The sequence below is a fragment of the Uranotaenia lowii genome, chromosome 3 (genome assembly GCF_029784155.1).
Source record: "Uranotaenia lowii strain MFRU-FL chromosome 3, ASM2978415v1, whole genome shotgun sequence".
NCBI classification, from domain to species: Eukaryota; Metazoa; Arthropoda; class Insecta; order Diptera; family Culicidae; genus Uranotaenia; species Uranotaenia lowii.
Window position 1 is genome coordinate 309,369,688 of NC_073693.1, and position 20,459 is coordinate 309,390,146.

Genomic DNA, 20,459 nt, shown 5'->3' on the forward strand with positions numbered 1-20,459 from the left:
GACTAACGCAACTATTTAACATTTTTGCAAGTTTTTAGTTTTGCTCACCTGCTTCTCTGTCAGTCTTACTTTTTACGTTAGAGACTGTCTTTTTAAGCTCCAAGTTGGGCCACTGCATAAAATCGGGAACCAATTTAATCATGGGAAACTTGACAACCCAAAGTTAAACGAATACGACAAATAAAGATGGCTTTTGGTATCATCCGTAACAAAAAAAAGTTAATATCAAAGAATTTAGATTCACTGCCATCTATAATCGTACCGAAGTACCGATTCCTTATTGGGAAAAAAATAGGTATACACTTAAGCACATCAAGACCCAGCGAGGCTTTAACGCCTGAATGTAGACAATAGAATTTTCTGTTCCAGATGCATGGCGCGTCCAGAGGAATTGCATACAAGTATTTCAATCCCTTGCATGCAGGTAGTGTTTACAGTGTTGCTGTCAATCAATAATTGAACTTAATGTCGTCATATAAAATCTCATATTCAATACCAACGATGACGTTCCGAAAGTCAAAACTAAGGAAGCGAAATGCTCAATGTTTGAAGTGGACTTTTAGTGAATGATGGAAAAATAAAATAAAATTTAATTTATTATAATTTAATTATATTAATTAACTTGATTTTGCAGCCAAAACGCCCAAAAATAAGCTGTTCCGATTTGTAAATAAAGTTTCAGAACATCAGCACGAAGGAAATGGCAACCCTTCCGCATTTCTACCAACATAACGGAACAAAAATGCCACTGTCAACAAAATAACGGGCACTGCATTATTCTCTCACAACGAAACCGAAAGGGCGTAAAAACTCAACTTTTGTTTCTCAGAAATTCATTTTTCTTCAATCTTGGACAGTTTTTTAGAAAATCTATATTTTTTATGTTACAACTAATAAAAGTTTTTCTCAATGATGCTAAATAATTGATTTTAAAGTACAAATTTAAAAAAAAAATCATTTCAATATTAAACCTTTTCGCCATATAGTGCTAGTGTTTTCTCCTGTTGATAACTGCCCTCTCTGCTGCGGAAAGAAACCAGCCAACTCCCCCAGCAGAAAGCAAGCAGCATATCTGGCTGGCCCGTCGTCGCGGTGGTTTAACGCATACACATCAGCAGCATACATTTTCATTGATGGCGTCTTTTTCGATTTGACGCTTGGGATTTGAGTGAAGTGAAAGAAAATCTGCCGATTTACGTCGTTTTAAACGAGGAAGACATCTGTAACCGTAATCAAACTGTGCGCGAAGTTAAGCTGAGTTCGAGTACCATCGAGTTTAGTGGTAAGTATTACGGATTTGAGTGAATATTTAGGTGAAAACTAGTACCGAGTAATTGTTTTGGAAGAGACGCGCGTTTTTCTCGTTCCTCTTCCATTGTATTCCGTTATGATTTGGCGATGGTGGGAAAGATTTCGTAGCAAAACGTGAAATCGAAACGACGAGAGCGAGAGGAATTTTGCTAAATTTTCACACTATCAGCAAGTGCCAGTGTTTAAACTGTTTAGTGTGGAAGTGGGACCAAAAACAAAAAAAAATAGCGCGAACAGACAATAATAGTTTCTGGTAGAGTTTGGCCTCCGAGAAGAAAATCTAGGAGATAACCTCGTTTTTGGCTTCAGCTTGGTGCTATTTTTGGTTTCCGAGATCGCCAGTAAAACTGGTTTCATTTACTCCGTTGTTTTCTTATTTTTGGTGACCTTTTTTTGTGGTCCGCAGGTTGGAGTAATGGAAAGTCGTCGAGCAACACGGGGTGCTCCCACCGGAACGGGGACAACGGCTACCGCAGTTCCAGGACCGGCTGAGTTGGCCAAACGGGGTCGCAAATCGGTGGCAGTCCGTAACCGGTCTCCTTCGCCCCCAGCCAGGAAACCGTCACCCGCGAGAAAGACATCACCCGCAAGAAAGGCATCACCCGGACGACCCAGGAAACAATCTCCTGCTAGGAGAGCCTCGCCGGCCAGGAAGGCATCACCGGCTAGAAAAGCATCACCCGCCCGGAAAGCAAGTCCTGCTAGAAAGGCATCACCCTCGAGAAAATCTCCAGGACGGAAACCCGCCCCAAAACCAACGAAGGTATCACCGGATGAACCCAGACGTACAACAAGGAGCAAAACTTCGGAACAGCGAGACAAAAGTCCTCCTTCCAAACGGGTTTTGCGAGATAAAAATCTCTCAATAATCCTAGACGAAGCCGAGGAGCTTTCGAAAAAAGGTTCCCCCGCTAAGAGCATAACTCCAAACACCAGCCAACGGTCGATTGTGACCTCTACCGAGCGCAGTCGTATCACCGGTTCCCGTTCCGTTAGTGTGGCCAACGACTCCCAGGAATTCTCCGATCACGAAGAAATTGAATTCCAGAGTTTCCGCAAGGACGACAATGGGCTACTTGGAGAAAAATCTTACGCCCGGCGAAGTGCGACCAAACAACTGCAAGAGCTCAAAGAATTCGGGGGAACCTGGGGAGCAGTTGCAGCCCTGCTCCTGGTACCGGCCTTCATATTCTTTACCAACCATTTCTGCTCCGGAGCCACCCATCGGGATTGCTCCTTCAAAATACCCGCTAATTTGGATGAATTCAAAAGCCTTTCGACATACTTCAACCGGGAAATCGGAGTCATCTTTCTGCTGTTTACATGGGGTATAGCAGCCGTGACCGCACTCCCCATCGGCAAAGCCGTGAAAATCGTCGATGAAATTCGGGGCCAGCAAAGTTTCACCTTCACCGGTCTAACTTGTGCCGTTTTCACCGGACTCGTAATCTTCGTAGCCGAATATTGCTACAAGTACCCTCTGATCTCAACAATCAGCAAAGGCTACAACCAACTGTTGGTCATAAGTCTTGTCTATGCGCTAATAACCGCCACCCTTGCCTTCATCAAATCTCGCTATGTTCCACAAGCCAACCACAATCCTTACGCCAAGTCCAACAAATTCCTACCGGACTTCTTCATCGGTAGAGAAATCAATCCCCTCACCTTCAACCATCTGAACCTTAAACTGGTCCACTATCACATCTCGATTATCTTGGCCCTGGTATTCAACTCCATCATCCTGTACCGTAATCTCCACTTCCCGGCCCTACCTGATGCTGAAGAACCGCTAACACTTCTCGAAAAAGTCACCTTCACCCTCAAGAACCTCGAATTCGTTCCGGCCTCGGTGGTCGCCGCTTCGCTCACCATCCTGTACCTACTGGATCTCCTAGCCTACGAACACCACCTAACCTTTTCGTTCGATCTGCAAAACGAAGGCTTCGGTTCCGGTTTGTTGCTGCGCTATGCCATCTTCCCCTTCACCCTGACGCTGCTCCCGAAATACATCTCGGCCCACAAGCTAACGGAAGTTCCGGTGTGGGCCCTGGCCACCGTTGCCCTTCTAGCCCTGGTCGGACTCTTCGTCAAACGATCTAGCCAACGGTTGAAGCATCTGTACCGGTTGAACCCACTGGGCGAGAAATTTATCGGTAAGTTGAACTTTTTATTTACTATTTGAAATGTTTTTGGGAGGAGTTTTGTTTGGAATATATTTGAGTTGGTTTTAAAAAATGCTGTTGCTGAGCAAAGGTTTGATCGATCAAGATTTGTCAATAGACACACATTTTCACATGATTTCAGAGAAATGTTGTATTCCATCTCTACATAAAAAATATCATTTGCTTTCTTCGACAACAGACACAGAAGTTCACTCACAGTCACAACAACAAGTTAAAAAAAAAGATATATCCGTATAACAGAAAAATCGTTGAAAAAAATGAGTTGAAATGTTTCTTTGTAAACATTGGATAGGACTGTTTCTTTACTAATTGGTTTAAACCTTATTAACGGCGTGTTCGTAAATTGATTTTTTCTATCGAAGTGATTTTTTCTATCGATGCTGGCGTTCGTAAATTAAACAAACTGTATGCAAAAGCATTGAAAAGTGATTTGACATCTACCAAAAAATCGTTTTTCAATTTCAGTCGGCCTCTGAATATAAGCGTTCTATCGATTTAGTAAGGCAAAATCGATTTAGACTAGTTTGAATGAATTGCTTTTTGTGGTCGACTAGACCCACAAGATTCGTCTCGTCTGAAAGTCATTAGGTACTACCCGCCCTCACGATTGTTCTTTCCATAGACATGTGTTCATTTTTGTTATTGTTCTTGCCAATCAAGCTCTTAGCTAATTGTCGGCGATTATCATCTTGAGCTCGTCTACCTATAGCTAGGAACTCCACAAATTTCGCTTACTTTTTTTTGTACCTGAAAAGTCTCGACAGTTCGACAGCTTTAATTTTACGGAAGGATCTAGTCCAGACGTTAGGTCGCCGTGCCTTCTACTTTCGATAGTTTATGACGGTATGTTCTTTTTAGTAGACGGCTACCAAACAGTTTATGACGATACATTAAAAAAAAACGAACAATAACACATACAGGATCTCAATGAAACTTAATGTTTCCTCGAAGAGATTCCTTTCACTTAACTCTAAGCGTACATCTTTCGAGGATATAATGGCTAGCATCTTACAAATGCTAAAACCACCAACCCACAGAAAGTGTACTATGTATGCCGTGACCGGGATTTGATCTCACGACCGTTGGCTTAGAAGACTGGAATGCTATCCTCTACGCCACGGACTGCGGACTGCGGACTCATCAGGAATGCAATCGATTCCATGTGCTTTGTTAGACTGATATCTTTGATTACCGCTGCTATCTCAGCTAAGGAAAGCGTGTCCTAGTTGACGTCATCAATGCGTTTTACTGTTGGCGCCACGTACTGCGGGTTGCTATTGAACATTTTTCGCGGAATAACTTTATCCAGGACCGTAACTTTGTATCTTATCAGGCAAAAAAGTTATTAGCTGTTAAACAGGGGTATGTCTTTTGGCATTGAAAAACAATAAATTTAATTGACATAACTGCTCGTGCCTCGCGAAGTATTGCATGAAAGTAGTCAAGCAAATAGTCAATTTCGATGCTTTCGGGATTAGATTTCTCCGCGGTCCTCAATGTACTCTAATCGTACTTCCATAGCCAGAACTTATGTCTGAGTCCCACAGAATAATAAAGTGTTTTATTATTCCTCTTTTCTTTGTTTATGTTTTTACTCATTTTAACATTAAAACATTAAAATGATCAAAGTGGTTGGGCCTACCATGGAGCCGAGAACGCAGAGACATCTGGAACACAGGAACAAGAAGAAACGTGGACCACCAGTACCATACGTTTCAAAGATTGTATACCGATTGGCAGCTCGCCGTGCCTTGGAATGCAATCCGTAAAAAGGATTTACCACCTGGGTGATCAACTAATAAAAAAAAAAAATACCGATTGGCATAAAGTCATTTGGCATAAAGCCGTTTGGCATAACGGCGTTTGGCATAAAAGTCGTTTGGCATAAAGCCGTTTGGCATAATGGCCATTTGGCATAATGGTCGTTTGGCATAATGGACGTTTGGCATAATGGTCATTTGGCATAATGGCCGTTTGGCATAAAATGATGGATCAAAATTTCGAGTAAGCCTCCTCACGCTTCGCGTTCGAACTAAAATTAAGTATGGTCCTTACGCTTCGCGTTGCGGACCGGGCTAGGGGATTGTCCCTAGCTTTGGGTAAACCTAGAAACACGGGGCCTTCCTAGGGCTTTGAATAAACTTTGGAAGACGGGGCCATCCTAAAATAATGGATCAAAATTTCGAGTAAGCCTCCTCACGCTTCGCGTTCGAACTAAAATTAAGTATGGTCCTTACGCTTCGCGTTGCGGACCGGGCTAGGGGATTGTCCCTAGCTTTGGGTAAACCTAGAAACACGGGGCCTTCCTATGGATTTGATTAAACCTAGAAAATCGGTAAATTGAAAAAAAAACTTATGTATTTTAATTTTTAGCAACATTTTATGTTACCTTATGAATGTTTATATTTTTATGCCAAACGGCCATTATGCCAAACAGCCATTATGCCAAATGACCATTATGCCAAACGGCCATTATGCCAAATGACCATTATGCCAAACGACTTTTATGCCAAACGACGTTATGCCAAACGGCTTTATGCCAAATGACTTTAGGTCAAACGGCGTAGGACCGTTTCAAATGGGCAGTATCGTTGGAAGCATGCTAAGATAAATGCTCCTTGATGAAGAAACCATGTGAAATGTAAAGTAGCTTCGTCAATCGATTGGACTTTTCTGAGTGGCTGGAAATGACTTATTTTGTACACAGAAATCACAAAACTTATGAATAGGAGCATTTTGCAGAAATGATTGTAATAAATTAAAGTATTGGAAATGGTTTAGCTGTTATTTTGCTTGAACTGTTATGGATTTCTGTGTTCAATCATTTCTGGTCATCGACCAAGGATATAGCGCCTTTACTCGCTCTTGAAAATAAAAAGAGAAACAGAAAATATGATTACTTCACAAAACCTTTCGAGTTCTGTTTAGAGCTCGAGAGATTCTTTAAAAAATTTCATTTCATTTAACATATATTTAAGTAAATATTTTTTTGTAATAAAATCAAGTTTCTTCGAACCACAATTGAAAAATTCCCACTTCATTTTTGTAAGTGATCTACTAAGAACCTTCAAAAAATTTTCAAAATGGATACATGACAATTCTCAAGGACACTTAGCTTTGAGGGGCTTCAATATTCAACCCTCAGTTGTTTTTCAAAGAACACATTTTCCATTTGAAAATCAAGATTAATTGCGGTGCAGCAGCATAAAAAGCATCACATGTGGGGGAAAACGGCAAAAACACTTCACTGATGGTATGAATTATTTTCACCCAAACCACACCAAACATATTTTGCCTTTTAGAGCCAATATGGACTTGGACTGGAAACTTTTTTTTATAAGCGATTCCTTGTAACAAGCCCACTTTCCTACGTAGCACAACGTGTTTTCATTTTTCCAAATCACAGTAGGTACGCTGTAACACATACGTCACCTAGGTTCCATAGTTGTTAAGATAACCGACTATGAAAAGATCTAAACCTGTTCTTTCAAGATCCTGTTTAAAATTCTTCTTTCAACCACACAGCACAAATTGATTTATTCACTCTTAGCACCCGTGTCAATTTTTAAATTAAAATTGGTTTCCCATTTTCAATCACAACACTAAAAAGTAAAACTCCAACCAGAGTTTCCTTCACAATTGTTGGGGTCCGGTTCCCAGCAGAGCTCCAGACAGTACAAATTAAACACCAAAGAAGCGCTAACAATTCACTTTCGAGCTGGTCATGCTTATACTGAATTCTAGCCTTTTTTAGTCATATTTCGGTTATGATCCTTTTAACACATTTTCGTATTTATCACCAAAAAACACAAATTTCCGAAAATTTTTACGAGCGAAAAAAAAACGCGTGCGTTTGCCTTTGCTCAACGCCTACTTCTCCTTCTTCGCGGTCCTCAATGTACTTACATAAATTAATGATCCCGCGCCGATCCGCCGGTGCATAGGGCCGTGGTAAAAGACCTCCACTGTTTACGATCCGGAACCAGCGTCTCCACTTGGTCCCAGTCAAGACTCGTCGACAGTTCTTCGTCGCCACGAGTTTCTGGGTCTGCCTTTTCTTCGATGTCTTTCTGGATTCCATTCAAGCATATCTCTGCAAATCTCGTTCTCATCTTTTCGCAGCGTGAGCCCAATCCATCTCCACTTACGTTCCCGAATCTCGAATTCTAGCGCCCTTTGATGACACCGGCGATGCAGTTCCTTATTTGAGATCCAGTTGCCAGGCCACCAAGCGCGGATGATATTCCGTAGGCAGCGGTTTACAAATACTTGCGTTTTTGCGTCGTTACCGCATATGTGCACCAAGTTTAGCGCCCGTACAGCAAAACGGATTTGACTTTTTATTAAAGATTCGAATTTTCGTTCGTAGAGATATCTGACGTATTTTTTTTTTTCTTTATTAGTGACACTTAACACCTATAAGGCTATTCGTGCCAATATCTGACGTATGTTCCAGATGTTCTGGAGCAATGCAAATCGGGCTTTTCTGATCCGGGTTTCGATGTCTTTCTTGGTATCACCATCAGGCATTATCTGGTTACCAAGAAACTGGAAGCACTCCACTTACTCAACCTAGTGCCCAGTTACCAAGAAACTGGAGAAGTTTCCCGTGTTGATCTCCATCGACTTGGTTTTTCCGACATTGACTTTGAGACCTGCTGTCTTGGAGCTTTCGGTGAGGTCGTGGAGTTTGCTCTGCATATCCGGTTGTGTTTAGGCGAGCAAAACAATATCGTCTGCCAGGTCAAGATCTTTTGCTCCATTAAGGATTCCGATCGATTCGATCGATCCAGTCAGAATCTCATCCATCACGATTAGAAAAAGTAGCGGTGATAAGATACATCCCTGTCTCACTCCAGCAGTTACTGGGATTGGTTCGGACAAGACACCGTCGTGCAAGACCTTGCACGAAAATGCCTCGTACTGTGCTTCGATGAGATGGTCCCAGAGAAACTCCTCGTTGCCTTAAAGACGCCCAGATGTTTTCATAGTTAAGTCGGTCAAATGCTTTTTCGAAATCGACGAACATTAGCAGAAGAGAGTCCTGGAAGTCGTTGTATTGTTCCAATATGATTCGTAGCGTTGTGATGTTGTCCACACATGATCGTCCGGATCGGACTCTAGCTTGTTGCCGTCGGAGTGTAGCGTCGATGTTCTCCTGGATCCTGTCCAGGATCACTTTGCAGAGTACTTTGAGGGTTGTACAGATCAATGTTATGCCTCAGCTACCGCACTCGGTCAGGTCTCCTTTCTTCGGAACCTTTACGAGGATACCCTGCATCCAGTCGGTCGGGAATGTTGCACTCAGTACAACCTTAACCTTAACCACGTGCGTATCGCAGTAATCAAAGAAGACATTTTCTAGCTAGAAACGAATCCTGATAGTTTTTTTGGAGCGATTTTCGGAACATTGTGTTGCAGTATCCCAAATGTCAGCAAAAAAACGGTGCAACATTTGTGCTGACAAGGGTCGGCTTTCAGCATTTCAGTAAGGGTGCAATCGATCCCAGGCGCTTTGTTGGATATCATGTCTTTGATTGCCGCTTCTATTTTAGCCAGCGAGGGCGCTTCCGAGTTAACGCCATTTATGCGACTTACTGTTGGCGCTTCAAGCTGCGGGTTCTGTTGGCCATCGCTATTCGTGACTCGGAAAAGTTATTTGAAGTGCTCAGTCCTTCGTTTGAGCTGATCTGTTCGATCGGTCAATAACTGACCTGCTCGGTCATCTAGCGGCATTCTAGCATTAATCCTTGCACCACTAAGGCGGCGAGAAATGTCATAAAGTAATCGGATATCTCCATTGGCGGCGGGTCTTTCTCCCTCTTCGGCTAGGGCGTTTGTCCAGGCTCTCTTATCTCGTCTACAAGCTCGTTTAACTGCCTCTTCCAGCTCCGCATATCGTAAGCGGGCGGCTGCTTTGGCTGACCCAGTACATGCCTGCTCAATTCCGACTTTCGCCTTTCTCCGATCATCGACCATCCTCCAAGTTTAATCCGACATCCATTCACATCTTCTTCAACAAGCTTTACCGAGAGTACCATGGCACGTCGTGATAAAGGCATTCTTGATTCCACACTCTAGCTGTTCAACGTATGCCCTTTTCACCTCTGGGTTCTCCAACCGGGTCGTATCGACACCCGACTTTCTCCTCGCGCCGTTGGGCACGCGCAACTCTCAGTCGTATCTCGCCAAGGACGAGGTGATGGTCAGATGCAATGTCTGCGCTTCGTTTGTTGCGGACATCAAGAAGACTCCTTCTCCATTTTCGGCTGATGCAGATGTGGTCAATTTGATTTTCTGTTCGGCCATCTCGAGATACCCAAGTGACCTTATGTGCTGGTCGATGGGGAAAGAGCGATCCAACGATCACCATGTTGTTGTTGTCACAAAATTCTACAAACAGCTCTCCGTTTTTGCTCATCTGTCCTAGGCCATGGCGCCCCATGATGCGCTCAAGGTCCTGATAGTCGGAGCCAATCTTTGCGTTGAAGTCGCCCAAATGGATTTGAATGTCACCCTTCGGAATTTTCTCTACCACGCTGTTCAGTTGACTGTAAAACTACTTTTTCTCCTGCAAATCGGTAACTTCAGTTGGCGCATAACACTGGACCATTGTATGGTTTCAAACCCGTGTTCTAAATCTGGCTACGATTATTCTTTCGTTTATCGGTTCCCATCTAATGAGGGCCGCATGGGCCTGCGGGCTTAACAGGAAACCAACTCCTCGTTCCCAAGTAGCGTGTCCGTTTGCCAGAGTAAAGCAAGTACTGCGTCTTGTTTTCTCCAGCGTTATGCCAATGGACTTCGCTGAGTCCCAGAATTTCAAGCTTGAGGCGGCTAGCTTCTCTAGCAAGTTGAGCCAGCTTGCCTGGTTGGGCAAGGGTTAAAACGTTCCAAGTTCCAATTCGTATCCGTGTTTTCATGCTATAAGTCGTTGCCAAAGTTCCAGGTCGGTCATTTCTTCCAGATTCCGTAACAATTTTATAAATCGGGAACAGTAGGTTGGGGCTGCCATCTTGGACTTAGCTGGCGAGAGCCGCATTTCATAAATGGGGAACAGACGCGTGCGGCCACCTTTTCAGTCTGCATGCGACCAAAGCATCCACCGGGGTTGGGTACCCGATCTCCGCTTAGGTTACTTGCATCCCAGCCGGCACCGCGGGGAGGTAGAGATAAGAATTGTGAATAAGAGGTGATATGAACACTATGGGGCCTCGTGTTGCACATTATCCACCATTTGCCAGCCAACGTGTTGATACAAATTGTGACAACATTTCTTGAACCTGGGTAAGACAACTCGTTAATAACAGTTATGAAAAAAGGGGTCCTCGGTGACTCCCTTGTGGTACACTACTAGTGACTGAAAAAGTACTGGATCTCACTGTCTCGAGCAGGTTCTTTCGATTAGGTAAAAACAAATCCATATAAACTTGTTAAAATGTAACAGCTGTAGAAAAAAAAAAGTTTTAATGCTCCCGGATCGTCAAAATCGTCAATCATTTCATTGGCAGGTACACGAATTCGCCATATGACCCGAATAAGCTTAGATTTCCTTGTTTCTTTTTTCAATAATGACAGAATGTTAAAACAAATTGAACAAATTACAACTGTACGCATTTTTAAATTTAAGCATTTGAACTCCCATAACACAAATTCTATTCAACACCTTTTATAATACATGGAGCTTCAGAGTTCCCCTTTTTTATTTTACTCGTTTATATGTGTAAATTAGAAGGCTTCATATTTCTGCATTTATATGTTTTCCTCTAAAAATGTTCGTCTGTGAGGTGTTTTTAAAATTTTCATAAAAAAATCTTCAACGGTGGTTTGCATTATAAACGTAGTTTAAAATTGTGAATTAATAAAATATTAACAGAGTCACAGCCACACTTTTCTGTTCTTTACTTGAACCCTTGAACTGAATTGATCGGCCTGCAATCGAAAAGACAACAGTGACACTCCTTCGAGTGATTGGCTTGCTGCTGATGATGCACGCGAACAATTCGAGCCCCAGCCCTCGTTTCCCTTTTTGCATTGGCGATAAGGAAAGGAAGGGCTCGGCCAGACATTGTTTTTGTTTTGCATCGGAATGTTAATAACCTCTCGCACGAGGGGAAAGAAAAAAAAACGTATCGATAAATGGGGAGAAAGATGGAACGATTTCCTACGTTGGTTGTCGCATGTATTTTTCTATTTTCTCTGACGTACTAAACTACCGGCAGTGATTTGCCTGTCTGTCGAAACGGTCGAAACGTTAAAACCCAGAATGTTTGTCAAACGAACTTCTCAGTTGATAATTTTTTTAAGAAATAGGGAAACATTAGGTTATTTTTAACAATTTTTAAACGCATATCGCTTTGTAATTCAACACAAATGAACGAGGCCTTCAACTCCCAACAACATAAAATGTTTTGTTGCCTCGTACGACCTGCTCCAAATGCGCACACCTGACGGGGCCAATCTCATGCGAACGAAGCGCTACGTTCGCTAGAGGTGGTAGAATGTGGACCACGTTTGTTGTAGAAGCACGAAAGGAATGTGCAATGTTTAAAAACGTGTTCTCTCGCTCCCCAAAGTCAGGTTGTTGTCTATCTATGTAGCTAGCCAGCTAGGTAGCTGGTTTATTACGTCCTCTCTTTTGACTTTCATGCTTGAAAAAAAAGCGCGCGCAGCCCAGCCTGGGTGTTGTGTGTAGAATCTCTTTCTGTTCCTCCCGTTGTTCGTTTTGTGCGTTGCTGTTGTCGAGCAAAGCGCAGAGGGTGATGATAGAATAGTAATTAAATGATATGCAGGCGCTAGAGCCGGTCCGTGATACCGATATGTTCCGTTGGTATGCTGCGCGCTAATCAACTGATGCTCTTTGTGCGTCCGAACTGGTGGTGTTCAAGAAATCATTACTTCGATCATATAACATACCAACATATTATTTGAAATTCCTTTAAAAAATATTGTTTAGGTTTGATAGTTGTCCTTCTCAAAACACAGAGTTCAAACACGGTTTTTTTTTTATTTTCCACAGATTTGGAAACGCTGCCCACCTTCCAGGGTCGTCGGCTACTGGTGGCTAAGCTTTGGGGGCGAATCCGTCAGCCCAACTACGTCGGTGATATCCTGCAAAATGTGGCTCTGTTGCCCCTGCTCTACTGGCGCTTTGCCTGGCCTCCGCTATTGGCCGTGCTCTTCACCGTGATCCTGCTGGTGCACCGGGCTCATCGGGTTAACGAACGGAACGCCAAGAAGTACAACTCGGCCTGGCAACGCTACTGCACCACTGTCCGGTACATGCTGATCCCAAAGGTGTATTAAAGCAGGTTGAAAGGCTAAAACAGACCGGAGAGAATCGAATACAAAGCATTATTTGTATAAAGAACAATTTTCTCGTTGCTCCAGAAAAGACGCGATTATGATATGCTTTTGAGAGCACTATTCTAAACGCTAATGAATGATGGTTTAAAGCAACTAAAAAAAAACAATTAAATTGAAGCCAGGCGATCGTGTTGAAATGTGTGACTTTTGACTAGTTCTAGAGTTGGCGAGTGACATTCAAACACAGATTTGAACAAATTTATCGAATATTTCATGTTAGAAGTAAGATAGAAAATTCAACCATTTTGATTAAACCACTTCAATCTTTTCTTTATGGATAGCATTTTCGCAACGCATTCTAACATTAAGGCAAAAAATGAACATTTATTAGCAATATTCGCATGGCCACTCTTTATAGAAGAATCTATATAATTTTTGGAAACAAAACAAAGTAACGAAAATTTATTTTTAAGATGGTTTACTGTAAGCAAAATTGACATCTTGAACAACAATTTTTAAAAACATCTTGCAAATAAGGGCAATTTTACAATATTGACTGTACAAATTGGACTTAAGTGAAATATAGCGTAATATTAGAAGCACTGATGAACAGCTTAAATTCAGTGAATTTGGAGAACACAACATTAAATTAAAGGAAACAAAAGACACCACAATCTACAATTATTTTCTCAAACAACAGACAGCATTTCTCACCCCGTATTTTCTTGCTACTAAAATAGTTTCCCTCCTCTATTTTTTTTTTGCGAGTGCGCTAAGAGCTGTACTATTTAATTTTTTTTCTTAAGATGTTTGTTTTTCTCCAAGGGAGATTTTAGTTCGACCGCACTTGGAGCACACTTCTTGTGAAAACAGAATTACTCAACGCTTTCCCACTGATCCTATCGATTGGGATGGGAAGCGTTAATGTAGGACGAGGGGTCCCGAAGATGTACCTTTGTAAGTTGTGTGAAGCCATTTTAATATATGACAGTAGACACCGAGAAATAGAATCAGAGATTTGTATGAAAGAAAGAGCACACTTCTTCGGTGGCTGTGCTTAAAGAAATCAAACTCATTGTACAGAATTTAATTTTTTTTTTTTCTGAATATAGTAATAACAAAAAACGCGTTTAAACAATTATAATTTTAATTTTTCAAGAGTCGACAAAAGCCGTTCTATATTAGGGAAAACTGAAGAGTCCGAAAAAAACAATATAAATTTCAATGTCAACCCTCATTTTTTCTTCGTTTAGCGTTTAAGTAAGTTTCTATCTATGCTTTTATTTTGAACCATCAAACAAAAACATTCACTTGCTCCATTATTAGACAGGAAACCCCATAAATTAGTGATTGTTGTAAGTTCACACATACCTACACACAGACACACCCTTTTCTTTTATTAGGAATAAAGATTTTACAAACACAACACCGATAAGGTTGTTTTCGAACGTAGTTGATACTATCACTTTCATAAACTAATATTTTTTCAGCATAAATCATGCTTAAGTTATAATAATAATTTTTGGACTGGGATAAGCTTGGAACCTTGAGACAATAGACATGAATCCTGTAACCTTAACCCTCTGAGATCTAAGACCTTAGACCGAGCGTTAATATTTGGGACCTGCAACCAGAGACAGTTTTAGGTTCAGATCTCAAATATCAGGCCTCATGTTTGGTCTCAAGATTTATGTCGCAGATCTTATCTCTTTAGAATCATAACTAGAATATCCCCTATAAACCCCTTCCTTTTCCCTTGTTTAAAGTTTTTTTTACTGTTGATTCGCCGCGACTATTACGGCCCCCTTCCGGCTTCCCTAATAACCTAGTGAAGCGAATACACTCGGCACATTGAAACTTTGTAAAAGTAAAAGGTTTTTAATAAACTATTTTTTAAATAAAAAAAGTCTCATTACTTATGCCTCAGGGCTAATCGCCATCTCAACTCAACATTTTCCACAAGTTGAAAATGAATTGCAAAAATACGTTATTGAGCTTTTCAGTTTGTTGGATATTATGTCTTTGATTGCCACTTCTATTCCAGCCAACGAAGGCGTTTAACACCGTTGGCGATAAGTGATGCGAGTTCTGTTGGCCATAGCTGTTCGGGACTAAGAAGATTTGTTTTAGTTGATCTGTTCCATTTATCAATATAGCTGACCTACTCGGCATTCTACCATTTGTTCTTGCAAAAGTCCATTAAGGTAAATTTGAGTACCAAGGATTTCGAAGCCAGTTTCACCACTAAACCTTTTCAGGTAAATCTAAAAGCGTTTTATATATAGGCAATAACTATTTTCTACATCATACTTTTTTATACAAACCATGAACAGCTCTCAACGTTCCTATTATTCAATCAAAATCCGTCAAGATGCCGTCGCTCACGTTAAACAAATCTTCGTTCGAAATGGCAGGAATTGGTTGGCTGTCGACTTCATCGGTTATTTCAGACGGCGAACCAATCTTTATCCGATCAAGGGCTGCATCCTGTATCGACGGACTCTTCACATCTGCTACTGAACCACCGAGCGATAGTTTGCTCATACCCATATCAACCAGGGTTGTGGATAGATCTAGTGGTTGACTGTTGTCCTAAAAATAAGAAAATTAAATTTCAAAATTCTATTCACACTTATTCGCGTAGAAGACGTTTTCGAAAGTCTTTCTTCACCTGCGCATTCAGGGTACGATCTGTTGAATCATTCCGCTCGGGGCTACTGGCACCGTGCATTGCGTCCATAGGATCGTCGCCATCCGTCTCGACTGTGGCCGCCAGGGATGAAGATAGCCGTATCTTTGGCTGCTGTCGGTAGAATTTGCCAGCACCCGGAGCACCGTTGACCAGTGGGTCCAGCTTACCGGAAGGGGAGATTTGCAACTGATCCAGCTGTAACAGCGAACTTCGCCTTCGGTCCGGGTTGCGGGTGCCCAATGGGAATAGCGAATCGGGGGACATCGTCACTTTGTTGCTTATCGTTTTTTGAATTATATCTTCGTTGTAAATGGCTTTCAATCGAGGCGAGGACTGATAACTCGGTGAATTAGTTACGGTTAAGTTGAGATTGGTTTGTGGATGTTGCTGAGGAACCACAAGGGTGTCATTGGCATTAATACTGCGTCTGTTGTGCGATTGTTTTTCGGGTGATGCAAGAAGTGTTGACGAAAATTCTGGTCTAAGCGACATTTCTCCTAGTGCGGAAAGAGACGAAATGTTCAAAGTACTATTAACTTGCAATGTAACGGGAGCTGGTGCCTTGGGTTTAGTTTTGCCTTGAGCGGTTATTTTGTTAAGCATAGACAGGGGATTCATTTTTTCTTTACGAGCTGGCTTAGGAACGGCAAATACATTCACGGGACTCTGAATGGCAGGAGTTTTCGGTTTTTTCGAGGATCGAGGTGTTTTCGGAATCTGATGACAGACACTTGTCGAAAGAAGCTTCATACGGAGGTTCATTTGATGAACATGATCATCGTCCAGAAGTGCCAAACGAGAACATTTTGAAGTTGTACCACCACCATCTTCCAAAAAGTTCAAACTTATCGGAGGAGTATTGAAAATTTTGTTTCTTATACCAAGATCATTGTTTAGCTCCTCATTCGTATCTGGACTGGTAAGTTCTCGAAATTTAGCATCCTGAAAAGGAAGAGATCTACGTAGTGAAGCTAGCTCATGGCATATGCTGTCCGATTTGACTGCGACTTTCGACAGTTCTTTCAGTTCAAACTTCAAGGACTCTGTACTGCGAACTGAAAAGCTTCCGAAGTGTTGTTCGATTTGCGGTAAAACAAATAACAAAATTTCGAATAATTTTACAGCATCAATCTTTCCATTCTCATCAAAAACCTCTCTAAAATGGCAAGCATTATCGGGGAACAATATCTCCAAACGATACAAAGTTTCTTTCAGCTCCTCTTCATTAATTCCCAGTGACAATTCCTTGGGCTCTAATTTCCGTTTTGCAGATACTATTACCCTGTTATACTCCTCAGTAACTTCCCGGAGTCGCCGCCTGCGGGCTTCATTGTCCTCAAAATGTTTTCTGTTGATAATGCCCCAGAGTTGCATCAGCTTTTCAAAACTCATCTGATTAGCAGGTCCGTGACATTTGCCCAGAAGCTTCTCGATCCAGTCATCAATTTCCAGAATTCTGTTTTGAATGATCCTCAGATCCTTCTGTACGATTTCTCGCATGTTTGCTCCTATTTCTTCCCACTCCTGGTGGTACTGAACTACATCGTTGAGATCATTTTTGGACAATATTTTCCCTCCTGTTCCACCCCCTGTACGCCTTAACTCTTCTTTCAGCACCATTTTGATAAGTACCAGCAGAAATTTCATAAACTTGATTCCTCCTGGCAAAACCACTGTGTGGGCTTTGATTTTTTCCAGTTCCAGTCGACCCCGTTCGATCAGACTGTTGACATATTCTACCGTGGCGCTCCGGAATGCACTTTCGGCATTTTTGTCGTAAATCGGCCAGTAGAAACGCTTACGAAACTCTTTGACGTCGTATATATTAAACAGAAAATGCAGCACATGAATGAAAGCCTTGGTGTTGGGCTTGATGAACATTCCCTGAAACGGAAAGCTTGTGAATGAATTTTAAATAAAAAAAAAGTTAACCTAAACCTTAACCATTGATTTCAATTTTTTTTAAAGTATATTAAAAGATCATGAAAGCTACTCTCAAATTTACGATATTTAGATTTTGAAATCATTAATTAATAACATTCGCTATTCTCGAGTTTTTAATGAAAAATTTGTTTCAGGATTTAACACATCTCATTGGAACCCAATTTCTGTATAAATAAATTTATTGAGAAAAATAAGCCAAATGAAAATAATTTAATGATCTTAACGGAAGTTATTAAAAAACCTACCTTCAGAAAAACGGCCCGGAACTCGGCGGTAGCCGGATGTCTCTTGGTTAGCGCATTGAGGCAATAAAATATGGCAGCATCCAACTGTTCCTCCTGGGCACTGACCGAGCTGTTATTACTGCCACTTCCACTGCCGGCAGTACCGATACCGGAAGTGCCAGTACCCGTCACTGCACCCGCTGCATTGTTGGCTCGTTTGATCGGAATACCTTTGCTGCTCATGTTTTATTTGCACAATCTGCTTAACGGAAACTATTTTTTCGTGAAATCGTCAACCGTTGTTCGAATTGGAAATAAAACCGCCGCCTTTCTCGTTTTTTCGTTGGTTTGCAATAACAGCAACAATTTTTAGAACTGACAGCATGATAGGGATGTGCATTAGGACAACTAAAGCACTGATAAATGACCGTTTTAGACCCGGTACCGAGTCGAACAAAAATTTAGTTTGATACCAGGGGGATGGCAATCTGGTTCTTCTTGCGAACAAGAATCTTATTCTTTATTTCTATCCATCGGGAGAAACGTTTATGGTGTTTTCCTCGCAAAGCAGTACAGAGTTGAAAAAGTCAAAATTTCAACCAATGAGGAACCAGAAAGATTGTTGTGTTAGTGTGTTAGTGTAATTCTCTAGGATTTGACATCTAGTCCGATTCCTTGATAGCAAAATGTCAGGTTTGTCATGAACCCACAAAATCGTGGGCCCGTAATTTTGATGGTTGTCAAAATCAATGAAAAGGATAGGGATGTCACCCCCTGTTTCAAAAAATCTTTTTAAGAATAAGTTGACCCAATTTGCCCTTAGAAGCTCGAAGAACACCTGTATCCGTGGTCTAAACTGCCGGTTTAGACCCAAATTCCGCCCAAGGCAATCGCATCATTTGACAATTTAATGGAACACGAGTGGAGTTGCCAGTTTTTTCACTGGATTGGATCAAGGAATATTGAAAGAAGGTAGTGCCGAGAGACATATTGGATTTTTTTCGTGACGTCACTGTTGCCAAGCTGTCGAAGGTTTATACTGGTAGAACTCAAATTTCAAAGTTAAACACATTAAAGAACTAAATTAAAATCCAATTTGATTCGGATTATGTTGTAAGGTCACTAGTTGATTGTGCTATGAGGTTTCTTTGTGTTTAATAGACTGCAGTGCGTATTATTCTTGAATTTGTTATTGAATGCACAGTCATGCTCTATGTGAAACGAGCAAAAATAATAATTTTTCCCTTTCAAAACGTCTGATTGGTAGTTTATGGCAGTGCACCTCATCGTCATGATTTGAATCTAACATGGTGTACCATGTGAATTTCTAATTTAGAACAATTAACCCCAATAAAACCATTGCAACTTTGGTCACTGCTTTGGTTTACTAAATTCCAATAAAAGATTGTGGTTGGATTCGAAAAATACTATTTTTGGTTATTTTATTTTATCAACGATTCAAACCTAACTGATTTCAACATTTATAAGCAAAATTATGAACTAATTATCAAGTTTTGTCAATTTGAGTTAGGATACCTCAGCAACTTCAATCGTCTGAATTAAAGCAAAACAACTACACTCAGAGGAAATCTTATTATAAATTTCATAAGAGGCGTCTTATGAACCACTTTTTTGCGTCCAAAATAATTTTTCATAAGAGTCTTATGAGATTCTTTCAATTTTCATACGAAGTTTTATGAAAAATAGAAGAAGTGGCATTGTGAAAATACAATGCACACATTTATTCTATCAGTCATTTTTTCGTCAACATACTAAGTACCTACTAACCTGTTGTGGAGCCACTAGTTTTGTTTTAAAAGTTAAAAGTGATTTTGTTATTTTAAAGGGTAAGTTTATTATTTGTGAGCGTTAAAATATTCGTAAACTTATACAGGATTTTTTTGTTTTCTTTCAGCATGTTCGCCGGCGGAAAGGATAAGGGGAAGGGGTGCGGCGGAATGACTGTTAGAATCGGGCGTTGATGTGCTGCTCATAGTTATCATGAAGTAATATGTAACAAATAACCCAGAAAATAAATTGAATGTTTTTAACATCCATTATCTCGATATTTTTTCATTAAAGCTAACATTTTCTGTTTCCATAAGACCCTCTTATGAAAAGCAGCAACCTCTCATTGAAGCAGGTGTTCATCTGAAGAATTCATTCGCTTCATAAGACAATCTTATGAATTTCATAGATTTTTCTTATGGCGCCACTTTATAAGAGAATCTTATGATAGACATAATAGTATTTTTCTGAGTGTACTACATTCAACTTTTTACGTATCAGTCTTGAAGAACAATAATATTTCTAGAATTGTGTGCCTTCAAAGCTGAAAAAAACTTCAAATTTTTTTAATTGCTAACAAAAAAGGAAAAATTTCCATATAAATTCACAGATTATTGGCAATAGTGACGTCACAGGCGATACTACACGCAGAGAAAACTAGTGCCATTAAAACAAAAGAAATGCGTTTTTGAATCAAAGTTCTAGTGTTATTGGAATCTAAATCTTATTTTTTTGATTTTATTTTTTTTTCTATCAAAAGGAAAGAAAATTATTTTGAGTTGGTGTACAAGAATTTTTAATTGATGTACTGTACTTGAAATCAAAAGACAATAAATTTGTGCTACAATCAATGAAAAAATTCTTTGATTTTGATTAAATTTTCTTCGAAACCAACAACGATGGAAAACATTGTGGCGGAAAGTTCTCAATGCCGTGGAGGATTTTTGGTGAGTTTTCTTTAAATATATCTGGAGTGAATTATTAAATTTTTTAATTAGTTTTAGGTCAACT

At 40.6% G+C, this 20,459-nt stretch overlaps 2 protein-coding genes across 4 annotated transcripts; one reads left to right on the forward strand and one right to left on the reverse strand.

The window, feature by feature from the left end:
• The first annotated feature begins 1,080 nt into the window (after positions 1-1,080).
• On the forward strand, positions 1,081-12,972 carry LOC129751534 (lamin-B receptor-like). 2 transcript variants are annotated; one of them, XM_055747086.1, is made up of 3 exons: positions 1,081-1,282; positions 1,718-3,464; positions 12,514-12,972. In XM_055747086.1, exons 2-3 carry the CDS (start codon positions 1,727-1,729, stop codon positions 12,798-12,800), a joined length of 2,025 nt encoding a protein of 674 aa, XP_055603061.1. In that variant the 5' UTR covers positions 1,081-1,282; positions 1,718-1,726; the 3' UTR covers positions 12,801-12,972. The 2 variants fall into 2 exon arrangements, with proteins under 2 accessions (XP_055603061.1, XP_055603062.1); XM_055747087.1 differs by lacking the exon at positions 1,081-1,282 and adding an exon at positions 1,436-1,652.
• A 1,914-nt stretch (positions 12,973-14,886) lies between these two features.
• Positions 14,887-17,997, reverse strand: LOC129755812 (augmin complex subunit dgt6-like). 2 transcript variants are annotated; one of them, XM_055752471.1, is made up of 4 exons: positions 17,682-17,997; positions 15,472-17,376; positions 15,125-15,392; positions 14,887-15,064 (listed from the first exon to the last, which is right to left on the reverse strand). In XM_055752471.1, the coding sequence occupies exons 1-3, from the start codon at positions 17,901-17,903 to the stop codon at positions 15,153-15,155; spliced, it is 2,367 nt and encodes a 788-aa protein (XP_055608446.1). In that variant the 5' UTR covers positions 17,904-17,997; the 3' UTR covers positions 14,887-15,064; positions 15,125-15,152. The 2 variants fall into 2 exon arrangements, with proteins under 2 accessions (XP_055608446.1, XP_055608445.1); XM_055752470.1 differs by lacking the exon at positions 14,887-15,064 and having other exon boundaries at positions 15,079-15,392.
• Positions 17,998-20,459: the final 2,462 nt, after the last annotated feature.

Excerpts from the sequence above, each read along its gene's own strand:
- LOC129755812 (XM_055752471.1), bottom strand. The coding sequence starts at position 17,903 with ATGAGCAGCAAAGGTATTCCGATCAAACGAGCCAACAATGCAGCGGGT. Across the intron at positions 17,377-17,681 it reads TCCGGGCCGTTTTTCTGAAG|GGAATGTTCATCAAGCCCAA; the intron begins GTAGGTTTTTTA and ends TTTCCGTTTCAG. Across the intron at positions 15,393-15,471 it reads ATCGTACCCTGAATGCGCAG|GACAACAGTCAACCACTAGA; the intron begins GTGAAGAAAGAC and ends TCTTATTTTTAG.
- LOC129751534 (XM_055747086.1), top strand. The coding sequence starts at position 1,727 with ATGGAAAGTCGTCGAGCAACACGGGGTGCTCCCACCGGAACGGGGACA. Across the intron at positions 3,465-12,513 it reads ACTGGGCGAGAAATTTATCG|ATTTGGAAACGCTGCCCACC; the intron begins GTAAGTTGAACT and ends TATTTTCCACAG.